This window comes from Melospiza melodia, chromosome 7, assembly GCF_035770615.1.
Source record: "Melospiza melodia melodia isolate bMelMel2 chromosome 7, bMelMel2.pri, whole genome shotgun sequence".
Lineage (NCBI taxonomy): Eukaryota > Metazoa > Chordata > Aves > Passeriformes > Passerellidae > Melospiza > Melospiza melodia.
This window is the reverse complement of record NC_086200.1, coordinates 514,931-529,217: the sequence shown is the minus strand read 5'-3', so window position 1 is coordinate 529,217 and position 14,287 is coordinate 514,931. Positions and strand designations below refer to the sequence as shown.

The following is a 14,287-nucleotide window of genomic DNA, read 5'->3' as shown; positions in this document are numbered from 1 at the left end:
CAGCCCTGGCAGCTGCTCCCGGCACTGAGGGACAAGATCTGGGTGGTAGAAGACAGCTGGTAAGGCTTAGAAGTGTTCTCCTTGTGTGGGGAGTATGCTGCGTTGTTCAGAACTGCTCCCAGCATGGCATTTAACCGCAGGACATTTCCAAGTAGATTATACAGGGAGCACAGCAAGTCAGGGGCAGCATAGCAGAGGAATTCCTGCTTTTTTAATCTAATGCTCTGGTTTGCCTGGCTGGGAAATTGCCCATAGATATTCATCTCTCAATTCAGGCTGAGAAAAATAAAAAAAAAATTCTCACAGATCTGAATATACCATGCAGTAGAAGAAATCAGCGCAGGGCCCCTTAGAGTAGCATCAGTGTCACTTTTACAGCCTCGTCAGGGTTGCTTTTACATTGCCATCAGATCCTGCAGAGCCAGAGCTGCCCCTGGGAAGTGCCTGAGCTGAGAGGGATCTGCAAGGCAGAGCTGAGTCCCCAGGGCTGGGCTGGGCTCTGGCAGCACTGGCAGGGCCCAGCCCTGGGCACAGGGAAGCAGCTGCTGGCAGGGACAGCTCCAGGCAGCAGAGCCCTGGGCCGGCAGTGGGGGGAAAGTGCCCCCAGGCTGTGCTGGGATATTTAAAGTCCTCTCCAAACTCAACTATTCCATGATTACTTTTGTTACAGATCCTCATGCCAAGGCAGCACAAATGTCCAACAGCAGCTCCATCAGGCACTTCCTCCTGCTGGAATTGGCAGACACGCGGCAGCTGCAGCTCCTGCACTTCTGCCTCTTGCTGGGCATCTCCCTGGCTGCCATCCTGGGCAACAGCCTCATCATCAGCACCGTAGCCTGCGGCCACCACCTGAACATGCCCATGTTCTTCTTCCTGCTCAACCTGGCCCTCAGTGACCTGGGCTCCATCTTCACCACTGTCCCCAAAGCCATGCACAATTCCCTCTGGGACACCAGGAACATCTCCTACACAGGATGTGCTGCACAATTATTTTTTTTTGCCTTTTTCATCTCTGCAGAATTTTCCCTCCTGACCATCATGTGCTACGACCGCTATGTGTCCATCTGCAAACCCCTGCACTACGGGACCCTCCTGGGCAGCAGAGCTTGTGCCCACATGGCAGCAGCTGCCTGGGTCAGCGCCTTTCTCCATGCTCTCATGCACACAGCCAATACATTTTCCCTGCCCCTGTGCCAGGGCAATGCCCTGGGCCAGTTCTTCTGTGAAATCCCTGCTATCCTCAAGCTCTCCTGCTCACACTCAGACCTCAGAAAACTGGGACTTCTTATGTTTTCCATCTGTTTATCACTTGGTTGTTTTGTGTTCATTGTTTTCTCCTATGTGCAGATCTTCAGGGCTGTGCTGAGGATCCCCTCAGAGCAGGGACGGCACAAAGCCTTTTCCACCTGCCTCCCTCACCTGGCCGTGGTCTCTTTGTTCCTCAGCACTGCCACATTTTCTGACTTGAAGCCCCCCTCTTTGTCTTCTCCATCCCTGAATCTGGCCCTTTCACTTCTGTACTCAGTGGTTACTCCAGCCCTGAACCCCCTCATCTACAGCCTGAGGAACCAGGAGCTCAAGGCTGCAGTGAGGAGACTGATGACTGGGTGGTTTCACAAACATTAAACTACTGGCCAATTTCTGCAAATCATTTGGAATAAGAGTCATCTTTGATACTTCTTATGGGTTTGGTTGTGAGAGTTTTTTCTTTGTTATATTTTTTCCATATTGTCCAAATAGAAAGGTCAATGTTTGTGCCATTTTTCTTTTTGTTTCTCTCTACCTTCCCTGTAGCCACAGATGGTGTCAATGACAAGGTACCCACTTGGTGGTTTTAAAGGAACAAAAGGATCTCCCAGCAAAGTTTTCTGCAGAGATGCCCTTTTGTTACCTTCTCTGGAGCTGCAGCAGCAATGTCTGTGTGCAGAGCTGGGGGCAGATCAGTGCTGGCCCAGCAGCTGTGCCCAACACCAGCAGCACTTGGTGTTGCCAGTGCTGCTGCAGTGGCCCTGCCCCGCTGCCCTGGTGGCCCTGGTGTTGCTGTAGGGCCTGAAGTACTAGCAGCACAAGAAATGCTGATCTTCCCCTCTACTCGTGTCACCATTATTCAGTGTAATATTTCATGACCCTCTTCCCTCAGGTGTTTCCAGCTCTCCTGGAATAATTAAATCTCTCATGTTAAAATGGCCACGTCTAAAGACATCTCTTCACTAGACCAGCTGCATCAATGCCCTTCCCATTCCTCCCAGATTTCCTCCTCCTGATTCTCTCTTGTCATTCCAGTGCCTCTCAATTGACTGGCTTCATGCTTTGAGCTTCAGGGAGTCGCCATTTTTCTGAAGTTCAAATAAATACCACATTAGTCTACATCTTAATTGCCTTTATATCCATCAGAGAATTACCTTTTCTTTTATCTTTGTATATAACTGTTCCTGTACAGAAATCCCTTTGGGATTGTGGACATGTCAGATGCTGCTGGGACATCCCAAAGAGCTGAGGGAAGAGAGGTGATTGGCTATTAAACTGTTCACATGTTCAACTTGTGTTTGTTGGCAAGAAACCTTTCTGTGCCTCTGAGTGTCACCAGTCCCTGACCCCAAAGGACATAAACCTGATGATTTGTGGTTCCCACTGCAAGTGCTGCACTTGGACCTTGGCTCTGCACAGGAGAGCTCTTCATCCACTTTCTCTCTTTTCCTCCTCTGGCCACGGAGGGAGCTCCTGACTTCAGCCTGTGACTCGTGTGTGCAAAGAGCAAATCTGGGCAGAATAGGGGCAGGGAGGGTTTGGGGGGACTTTGGGATCTGTGCTGGGCACAGAAGGTGTTTTCCATTGCTCTGAGACTGTCTGCTGTGGAAAGTGGCCTTAATATCCAGCAGAGGAATGACTTTTGCATTTGATTCAGCAGTGCCTTCCCTTGGCTTTGTTGGCTGACAATAAATGAACATCCCTCTGTGTCTCAGGCAGCTCCTTCTCCAAGGAAAACAGGTGGGAGTTGGAGCCAAGGAGCTGAAAGCTGCAGTGCAGTCTGGGCTGGAGGGAGCTCAGATTTGCACAAGGCTGCTGTGAGTGCCAGGGCTTGGATGGGGGAAATGGTGGGGTGGGGGTAGGGACAGAGTCTAATTGATTGTCAGCCATGAAGGGTCTTGATTTTCATATCTATTCAAACTGCATGAGGAGGTACTTGGATTCAATGTCAACTGGAGATTGCTATTAACGGGGGAAAAAAAAACCTAAACAAGACCTAAAATAACTTTTTCTCCCTGTCTTTTAAAATAGAACATATTCAGTTGTATGCACTTCTGAAATCTGTCTAATTAACCAAAAAATATTTGAAAACTGAAATCAAATTATTCCCAGAGTCTTGGCTTGTTAAGATGTTCTGAATGTTAATGAGCCCTGGGACACTGAATTCCTGCACTGAAGAGCTGAAGGCTGAACAAGCCTCTGGAGCAGTGAAATTCAGCAGCAGCCTCCAAGTTGCTGAGGATTTCAGCAGCCCCCACTGAGGCCATCCCTGCCCAGAGACCGTGGGGGAATGGGCAGACAAGGACAGCATCCCTGGGGCTGGGGCAGCACAACTCAGAGGCACCAGCAGTTCCAGCTGGGAAATGGAGTGTGGAATGTGGCTCGGAAAGCCTTGCCTGGACTGTGCCAAGCAGGATGGACAAGCCCTGACCCCCAACCCCCAAACAATTCTTGCAAGGAGACATTTAAAAGGAATTAAAATTGTTTGTGTACTCTGAGCTGGACTCTCTGGAGAAATACCAACAAGAGATGCTCAGGGGCTCAAAAACAACAAAACAGGAACTTTACTGGGAAATTTAGAAAATCAGAGAAACTTTGGCAAAAGGTTTAATAGGACACTTAATCAAAAAAAAAAAAAAAAACACAAAACCACCTCTCAAAGCATGAATTTGGCCTATTCAACTTCACAACCTCTAAGCCTGTTCAATTTTATGTTACTCAAAATTTGCAAGAAGAGGGAATTAGAAAGAGAGAAAGACAAATAAGATATGGAGAAGTGCCCACACAGCTACCAACTCCTGGATTCCAGCATTGTTCAGAAGGAAATTCCAAGAGGAGGCAGGGTCAAGATGTGTGCTTGCCTTGGGGTCAGCTTTCAATACCCCTTGGTCTTCCTGGGCCCTTCCTTCAGGTGGGACTTCGGCTCATTTGGTCCCTCAGGAGCTGGGCTGGGGCTGCAGGGGTGGCTGTGGAGCATTGCCTGTGCTGTGCCAGGGACTGGCAGACACTGCTGGGCTGGGATAGAGGCTCTGGGGGGATTGGGGTTCCAGGGCAGGGCAGGGCTTGGGTTCCAGGGCAGAGCAGAGCTGGACCCGCCCCTTCCTCCCACACACATGAAATGTTTAGAGCCAACAGTCTCCTCCAGTCTGTCACAACAGGGAATGTTGGAGGTGGAACCCAAATTTGGCCATGGGCACCTGGATGAGAAGGACTGCTCTTTTCCATAGCACAGAGCCCCAGTGTTTGGAAGGCAGATGAGAGCCTCACTAGGCCAAGGTCAGCCAGACTTGTCAGGAATGGCAGTATCTGTCTTGGTGTCATCTTTGTATTAAGGGAATTTTGAGGTGGAATCCAATCTCAATGGGTACCTGGAGCAACTGGCAGTGACTGAGTCTACACTGGGGGCAACTGGGATTGACTGGGACCATGCTGGGGGAGACTGGGATCAGAGTGGAGTCATACTGGGATCATACTTGGAGTGACTGGGTCAATGCTAGGGGCCACTGAGAGCAACTGGGATCAGACTGGGAGTAGCTAGGACCATGCTGGGAGTAACTGGGATCAGACTGGGAGGAAATGGCACCACACTGATGGTGACTGTGGTCATTCTGGGATGATACTGGAAGTGACTAGGTGAAGGCTGAGGGCAACTGAGATCATGCTGGGGCAACTGGGATATACAGGAAGTGACTTTAATCATGCTGGAAGTGACTGGGAGTGGTTATGAGCAACCGGAATCATGCTGGAAGCTACTGGGAGCGACTGGGAGTGAATGGAAACACACTGGGGGCAACTGGGATATACTGGAAGAGACCAGAAGTGACTGGGATCACAGAGGACCCATAGAGGAAGTTAGTGGAAGAATACTGGGGGTATCTGGGAGTGACTGAAATTATACTGGGTAACTTAGGATGACTGGGACCATACTGGAGGCAAATGGCCTCATACTGAGAGTGACTGGGTTCATACTGGAATCATACTGGGAGGGACTGGAACCATACTGGGAGTGCCTGGAACTATAGTAGGGGTGAATGGGAACACCTGGGACCATGCTGGGATCATGCTGGGATCATACTGGGAGTGACCGTGATGATACTGGGATCATATTGAGTGTAACTGGAAGTGACTGGGAGCATCCTGGGGGTGACTGGGAGACACAGGGCTCATGCTGGGAGTGACGTGGGGGGAACTGGGGGAACTGGCCCTGCTGGGGCTCAGGGTTGTTCTCCCCCAGGGCTGCCCCGGGTCCTGCTGCCACTCCTGGCCAACAGAGCCGAGGGAAAGGGGACTGCTGAGGGACAGGGGAAAGCCACGGGACAGGGCACAGCTCAGGGACAGGGGACAGCCGAGGAACAGGGCACAGCCTCAGAACATGGCCTGGCCGAGGGACACTGAGCTCCAGCACTTCGGGCTGGTGTCTTTGGGCTCCCAGCACAGTCCCAGGGGCAGAATCCCCTCCAGGAACTGTTTACTTTTAGCTTTGCTCTGGAACATTTCCCAAGAGCTCCTGCAGTGGCTGCAGCCCGGCCGGGTGCCCACGGCCACCAGAGCTGCTCTGGCAGTGCCCTCCTGCCCCGGGCAGGGACAGAACAGCCAAGGAAAGGCTCGTGCTGGGCTCAGAGCAGGGACAGGGCACTCCCCTGGTGCTGCCACAGGCACAGCAGAGCCAGCCTGGGCAAAGGATTGGGACTGATGTCCCATGGAATCCCAGCAGGGATTACTTCTCATTGCACTGCTGGCATTGCATTGGTCATCCATTCAAATCATTTCCCCATGGAATTCCCATGGCAGTGGGTTAGGGTGGGATCCATTCATGGAATTCTAACCTGACTGGAATGAGAGTGAGATCTGGCCATGGAAATTCCATGGTAATTCCTGCATTCCCAAGTCCCCCATTCCTGAATCCCCCATTCCCATAGGAATTGCCCTTCCCCTCCCACACCCACCTGTGCGCTCCAGAGCCACCCAACCCCATCTGATGTATTTCCACCCGGGTGTGTCCCAGGTAATGCTTCGTCTGCTCCACAATGATCCCTTTGGATTCCCAGCACCTCTGGCTGATCCATGTGGCACCATTGGATACTGCAAAGCTCCTGGATCCCAGCTGGAAGGAGATGAAATCCCAGCCCTTGTAGCCATACTGGTGAGATCCATGGACTCTCCACTGGACAGGAGGTCACAGCTGGAAACCACTTGCAGCATGTGGAGACCTGGGAACGAGGATAGAACGTATCCATGGAGTTGTGTCCCAGCCCCAGGGAGCCCCTTGGATTCTCATCCCAGCCCCACAGATCCCCCCCATCCCCAGAGATCCCATCCCAGCCCCTCAGAGTCCTCCATTCTCACAGATCCCAGCCCAGCCCTGGCTCCCCTCACTCTGGTTGTACCGGCCCTATCTCCAGGGCATTGTCGGCCATGGGCCAGGTCCTGTCCTTGAGCCAGGGCTGGATATCCCAATATCCCAGCTCTGGCCATCCCAATATTCTGACTCAGGCTATCCCAATATCCCAGCCCTGGCTATCCCAATGTTCCAGTTCTGGCTATCCCAATATCCCAGCTCTGTTTATCACAATGTCCTGGGTCTGGCTATCTCAATATCCCGGCTCTGGCTGTCCCAGTGTGACAGCTCTGGCCATCAGCCAGAGCCATCAGAGCCATCAGCCCTGGCTATCCCAATGTTCCAGCCCTGGCTATCCCAATATCCCGGGTCAGGCTGTACCAATATGCCAGCCCTGGCTATCCCAATATCCCAGCTGTGGTCATCCCAGCTCTGGCTATCCTGATATCCCAGTTCTGGCTATCGTGATATCCCAGCTCTGCCTATCCCAACGTCCTGGGTCTGGCTATCTCAATATCCCAGTTCTGGCTATCCCAATAGCCCAGCTCTGGCTTTCCCAGTATCCCAGCCCTGGCTATCCCAATCTTCCAGCACTGGCTATCCCAATATCCCAGCTCTAGTTATCCCAATATCCTGGTTCTGGCTATCCCAATCTTCCAGCTCTGGCTATCTCAATCTGCCAGCTCTGGCCATCCCAATATCCCAGCCCTGGCTATCCTTATATCCCAGCCTGGTTTATCAATATCCCAGCTCTGGCTATCCCGATATCGCAGCTCTGGCTCTCCCAGTATCCCAGCTCTGGCTATCCCAATATCCCAGCTCTGTCTGTGCCAATATCCCAGCCCTGGCCATCCCAATATCCCAGTTCTGGGTATTCCAATAGCTCAGTTCAGCTCCTCCCACCATCCCTGCTTTCTGTGGCTCCATCCAGCCCCGCTCACTCCCCCAGCGCTCCCAGGGGGTCCCCTCCACATCCCCCACAATCAAGGACTGGGGACCCCTGGGTTGGGTTCCGACAGCGCCACTTCCCGGTACTGGAGGGAGGGGAGAATGAGGGGACATGGAGATTTGGGGGAGCTGGGGTCTGAAAGTGAGAGTTTGTGGATCCAGGGGGTTCCACAGGCGAAGCAAAAGGGGGACATTATAGGGGCCTGAGTAAATATAAATATTGCATTAAAAGATCTCTGTACTGTATAAGTGTCCCTGCCCCGATTTGATTTATTGTAAATGGGCTGCAGCTGTGATGTCCTTAATTGGGCAGCAGCTGTAGCCCGTGGACTTAGCTGGGATAAAAGGGGGTGGGGCAGTCAGGGAGAGCCTTGGAGGAGCTCTGACGAAGAAGCAGGAGCAACACTGTTGTGAAGAGCTGTGTGTGAGAAAACACCGAGAGAAGGTATGAGACTCTAGAAATACGAAATACAGCAATATGTATACAACAGTGTTGCAGTGTGTTGCAATTTCCTGTTTTCCTTCCCACTCCCTTCCCAGGTGGGGCAATATCTCTCTCCCTTCCCCCTCGCCCCCTTGCTGAGTGAGCTCTGTCAATGAGGCTTAACATTCCAGCAAGGCCTCGAGTGGTTGGTCAAATGGATGCTCTTCAGGCCTGGGGGTCATTGGCCTGTCTGGGTGTCATCATCCCCTGAGACCCTGCCCCTCCCACCTGGTTGGTGGCTCACCTGTCCCTTCCCTCCCCCTGGAGCTTAAAAAGTCACTCAGGCCATGCGGTCGGGATTCTGTTGGAGCTGTTACTAAGATTCAGATGTCTGTGACCATGGAATAAAACTCTGGATATTAACCCTCCGGCAGAATCTGTCTCCTTTTCTCCTCACCATCGCCTAAAGCCTTTCCACCAGAGGTAAACTGAGTTTCTACAAGCCTGGACTTGTTTCAGTGCCTGCTGCCACATACAGCCAGCCAAAGGTGTCTCTGAGGTGATACAACACAGTTGATGCCTTTGGCCAGCAGCAAGGGTCAGACCAGCCCAGGCACAATCTACCTGGTAGTATTGGGATCCTACTCCAATACAACAGGACATGAAGAGCTGGCAGAGCTGGGAAGGAAGTTCAGGGGCTCAGAGTCAAGGAAAGGGGTGAAGGGACTGGGAGAGCTGGGACTGGGAAAACAAAAGAGACTACAAAACCCCAACCAGAACAAAGCCAGCCACAGCTATTAAAATCTTACCACCATGTCCCCTCCCCCCTAACACTACTAAAACCAAAAACTCCTACATTCTACAACTCATACAAAGTAACCCTACAACTAAAGACAAAAAAAAGCAAAAACCAATCCTAACACAACCCAACCACAACTTCCACCACAAGTTACTGGCGGGTGAGATGTTAACCCTTTCAATACTTCAATCATCCCTCAAGTAACAGAAAAAAACAAAATAGAAACATTAAAAAAACCCATAAAACCATCAAAGTAAGAAAGGAAGAAATAAATACCCAATAAAAAAGAAGAAAAAATACCTTAATCTTGAAACTAAAATCCTCTTATAAACTATAAAGAAAAAACTCTTTTTCTTTATAACACATAAAACTATACAAAAATGTATTTAAAATAATATCAAACAAAAACCTCCATATTAAAATAAATTATGAAAATCCTGCAATTTCACAAAAAGTTCAGGCTGAAAAAAAAGTAATCTAGTACCCAGAAGAGAAGATCTCTATTTCCAGAGATAAAAATATTTTAAAAAGTAAATAATAAAAACATTTACCTTTAAGCAACTCCCCTTTAAAACAATACCTCGTAAGTTGACATGACCCATCAATAAGCTGTAAAAAAGCTTATAGCAATAAAAGAATTTCACAATAACAAAGTTCCCCAGACAATTGTTAGCCATGCCAAAATTACGAACCACAAAAAAATTTTTTTCCTCTTGTAAAAAAACTCCATAAATTTAACAAGAAAAACTTCTCTCTCTAAAACTAAAAAAAGACAATTCTAGAAATAGTAAACTACTAGAAATTTTTAGTTTAGTTTCTTTACATTGTCAGGTTAAAAAAAAAGTTGTACAGAAAAAAGGGTTCTAAAGAATTTAATTCTTACTACCTTTTTTAAATTTGCTTTTAATAAAATTTTCTTTTTACCATTTTAAAATTTTAAGCCTACTTTACATTTCTCATAGTCCTATCTCACAACAAAATAAATACATAAATAATTAACCGACAGTAAAACCAACCCCACTCATCAATACATTAATTAAGAGATCTAAAGATTGGAAAAAATCTTAAATTAACAAACCAAAACCACTACAATGTCATGATAAACCATTTGCCAAAGTTTCTCTGATTTTCTAAAGTTGACAGTAAAGCTGTTTGCTTGTTTGGAGCTCCTGAGAATCTCTTGCTGGTATTTCTCCAGTGAGTTCAACCACAGGACACAAACAATTGTAAATCCTTTGAAGTGTGTCTTTGAGAGAGTTGTTTGGGGGATGGAAGTCAGGGCTTGTGTGTCCTGCTTGGAACAGTCCCGGCAAGGCTTTCCCAGTCCCATTCCACACTCCATTTCCCAGCTGGAGCCACTGGTGCCTCTGAGTTGTGCTGCCCCAGCCCCAGGGATGCTCTCCTTGCGTGCCCATTCCCCTACGGTCTCTGGGCAGGGATGGCCCCAGTGGGGGCTGCTGACATCCTCAGCAACTTGGAGGCTGCTGCTGAATTTTCCTGCTCCAGAGGCTTGTTCAGCCTTCAGCTCTTCAGTGCAGGAATTCAGTGTCCCAGGACTCATTAACATTCAGAACACCTGAACAAGCCAAGCCTCTGGGAATAATTTGATTAATTTTCCAAATCATTTGTGGTTAAGTAGATGTCAGTAGTGTATTCAAAGTGAATACATGATATTTAAAAAGACAGTGAGAATAGATATTTTAGGTCTTGTTTAGTTTTGTTTTCCTGTTCATAAATTGATATGTGAAGTCTCCAATTGACACTGAATCCAAGTACCTCCTCATGCTGTTTGAATAGATATGAAAACCAAGACCCTTCATGGCTGACAATCAATTAGACTCTGTCCCTACCCCCACTCCACCATTTCCCCCATCCAAGCCCTGGCACTCACAGCAGCCTCGTGCAAATCTGAGCTCCCTCCAGCCCAGGCTGCACTGCAGCTTTCAGGTCCTTGGCTCCAGCTCCCACCTGCTTTCCTTGGAGAAGGAGCTGCCTGAGACACAGAGGGATGTTCATTTATTGTCAGCCAACAAAGCCAAGGGAAAGCACAGCTCCATCAAATGCAAAAGTCATTCCTCTACTGGATATTAAAACCACTTTCCACAGCAGACAGTCTCAGAGCATTGGAAAACACCTTCTGTGCCCAGCACAGGTCCCAAAGTCCCACCTCCCAAACCCTCCCTGCGCCAGTTCTGCCCTGATTTGCTCTTTGCACACACGAGTCACAGGCTGAAGTCAGGAGCTTCCTCCATGGCCAGAGGAAGGAAAAGAGAGAAAGTGGATGAAGAGCTCTCCTGTGCAGAGCCAAGTTCCAAGTGCTCCTGCAATGGGAAACACAACTCATGAGGTTGTGAGGAAACACAACTCCTTGGGCTCAGGGACTGGTGATACTTAGAGGCATAGAAAGGTTTCTTGCCAACAAACATGAGTTGAACATTTGAACTGTTTAATAACCATCACAGCTCTTCCCTCAGCTCTCTGGAAAGTTCCAACAGCATCTGACATGTTCCCTATCCCCTAGAGAATTTCTGTACAGGAACATTTTTAGACAAAGACATGAGTATGGGTAATTCTGTGATAGATATAAACAGAAGTAAGATGTTGACTAATGTGATATTTATTTTAACTTCAGAAAGATTGGGCAACTCCCTCATGCTCAAAGCATGAAATCAGTTGGTTGAGAGGCGCTTGAATGACCAGAGAGCATCTGGAGGAGAAACTCTGGGAGGAGAAGGACATACATAGCATCCAGCTGGTATAGTGAAGAGATGCCCTTAGACATGGCCATTTAATGAGGAGAGCTGAAAACACCTGAAGGACGAGGGAGAGGAAATAATAAACAGAATATTGGTGACACCAGTCAAAGTCAAGATCACTATTTTTCCACCTCCTCAGTGCACCTCCCGGAAATTCCTGTTCCTAGTGGGAAAAGTTTGCCATTTCTTACAAGGACTCAAATGACTTAGAAAATAAAGATTTGCTTATACATTATGAAACTAACAGGGATTAAAACTGTGCCCCTTTCCAGGCAGACATCAGCTGTGTGCCCGTGAACAGGCAATGCCCCTTGTGCCCTGAGGTGCCCAGCTGGGATTGGATCTCTCCAAGAGCACCTGAGGGAGAGCAGAGCACCTTGCAAGCTGCAGGTCCCTGACAGCCCCGCAGGGCTCCTGTCCCATCAACATCTGCTCTGCTCCAGTCTGAAACAGGGCCCAGCATGGTGCCAGGATCATCAGAGAGCTGAGATGTGTGCTGGAATTCAATGCCCTCCCCATCCCGCAGCAGCCCTGCATTTCCCGCCTGCAGCCTTGGTCTCCAGCACAGCCATGAAGGCTCTTTGGGCTCTGGGCTGTTCCTGCAGCCCCCAAGGGCAGCTGAGCTCTGCCTTTGGCACAGTCAGGCCTGGCCAGCGCAGGCCATGCTCAGCAATTGCTTGTGTGTGCCTGGCCTTGCTGTCAGCCCCAGGACCTGGTGTCATGAGGGGCCGTTGTGACACTGCAGGGCCCCATGGAACCAAGGGGCCAGTGCTGCTCCTCAGGGACTCCTGGAATGTAGGAAACATGTTTGACACCGTGGTGGCCTTTGGGACCAAGAGGCAATTGTGACACTGTGGAATAACGGAGAGCATTGCTGCACTGCCAGACCTCATGGAACCAAGGATCCATTGTGACACTGCACGGCCTTGGGGGAAACAGTGATACTGTGACACCAAGGGATCCCAGGGAAGCAAAGGGACATTGTGAAACTGGGAGGCCTCATGGAATCATAGAGACCATTGGGACACTTGGGGGCCTCATGGAACCATGGTGATGCCAAGATGGCTGGGAGTGTTGATCGCCTGGAGGCTAGGAGGGCTCTGCACAGGGCCTTGGACAGGCTGGATCCTGGGCCCAAACCCAACAAGGTGAGGTTTAACAAGTCCAAGTGCCGGGTCCTGCTCTTTGGCCACAACAACCCCTGCAGTGCTACAGGCTGGGGACAGAGTGGCTGGACAGCAGCCAGGTAGAAAGGGACCGGCAGGGAGTGATGGACAGCAGGCTGGACATGAGCCAGCAGTGTGCCCAGGTGGGCAAGAAGGCCAATGGCTCCTGGCCTGGATCAGGAATGGTGTGGCCAGCAGGAGCAGGGCAGTGATTCTTCCCCTGTGCTCAGCACTGCTTAGGCAGCACCCCGAGTGCTGTGTCCAGTTCTGGGCCCCCAAATTTAGGAAGGCCATGGAGGGGCTATAGTGTGTCCAGAGAAGGGCAACAAGGCTGGGGAGGGGACTGGAAAACAAGTCCTGTGAGGAGTGGCTGAGGGAGCTGGGGTTGTTTATCCTAGAGAAGAGGAGACTCAGGAGAGCAAGGTGGCGTCAGGGCACAGGCTGGACTTGATGATCTCCAAGGCCTTTCCAACCTTGCTGATTCTGGGATTCTCTGAAACCACCCTTGGAGCAGTTGCAGGATGAGCCCTGGGCATCCTCTGCAGAAGCTCCAGCAGCCCAGGTCCCTCAGCTTCTCCTGCCAGCCCCAAAGCCCATCCTGTCAGTTCTGCTGAGCCTCTGCAGCTCCTCCTCACTGCCCAGAACAGGAAGCCCCACAGCCGGATACAGCAGCGCAGATGTGCCCCCCTGGCCTGGGGTGCCTCTGGCAAGGGAGCAGCACCAGGCACTGCAGGAGCCTGCAGACAATTCCTGCAGCACTTGTAGGATGATCCTGCTGCCCAAGGCGTGTTCTCATGGTGCCAAGTCAGGAACTGCAATGGGGAGTGGGGCCAGTGACGAAAGGGCAAACAAGGACGGGCTGTTTGCAGGGCAGCGAACAGGGGTGGAGAACAGGAACAAATTTGTAACTGGAAAGAGTAAAGAAAGCAAAGGTGAAGCCAAGAAATTTCTCAGGGCTGTTTGGGGGTGGCAGCCAGGCAGCACTGGCTCTGACCAACAGCGTCTGCAGTGGGACAGGAAACTCCCAGCTGGTGGGAACAAACTTTCTGGCTAACTGCAGAGGCCAGGACAAAGCTGAGTGGTTTCCCTGGTGTCCCCCAGCCCTTGCTGGCCCCAGGGGCTGATGGCATTTGTGTTCCTTCAGGTTCATGTCCCCACAGCAGCAGCATGGGGGTGCTCCCCCTGCTCTGTGCAATGCCAACAGGGGCTGCTGAGCCAGTGCTGCCGTGTCTGTGCCTGCAAGGATGGGGCACCTGTGTGAGCTCGGGGAGAGGCCAGGACTGCAGAGGGGCGATGTTGTTGGAAGCTCCATGAGGCACTCTGGAGTGCCCTGGGCTGTCCAACACACTGGGGATGGATCAGCCCCTGCTCTTCTGCTCCTTCCCGTCTTTCGCAGAGCCCTTGCAGAGCCCCAGCCATGCTGTTTGCCTCTAGCATGCCCATGGCCAGCCTGGGGCTGCTCACGGGGCTTTTCTGTGCTGAGCATTGGCCTGGCTGTGTTCTTGAGAGAGCCTGGGCAAGGAGCCTGGAGCCCCCAGGCCCTGGCCAGAGGCATCAGCGCTGCCCCAGCAGTGCCCAGGGCCTGTCCCTGCTGCAGCCCTGGCACTG

The 14,287-nt window shown here is 50.7% G+C and overlaps 1 protein-coding gene across 1 annotated transcript; it reads left to right on the top strand.

Moving 5' to 3' along the window:
• Nucleotides 1-693: 693 nt before the first annotated feature.
• Nucleotides 694-1,596, top strand: LOC134420445 (olfactory receptor 14J1-like; the record flags this gene model as incomplete). Its single annotated transcript, XM_063160617.1, has 1 exon — nt 694-1,596. A coding segment is annotated over exon 1 (903 nt), but the record flags the coding sequence as incomplete, so codon positions are not given.
• Between the last annotated feature and the right edge of the window lie 12,691 nt (nt 1,597-14,287).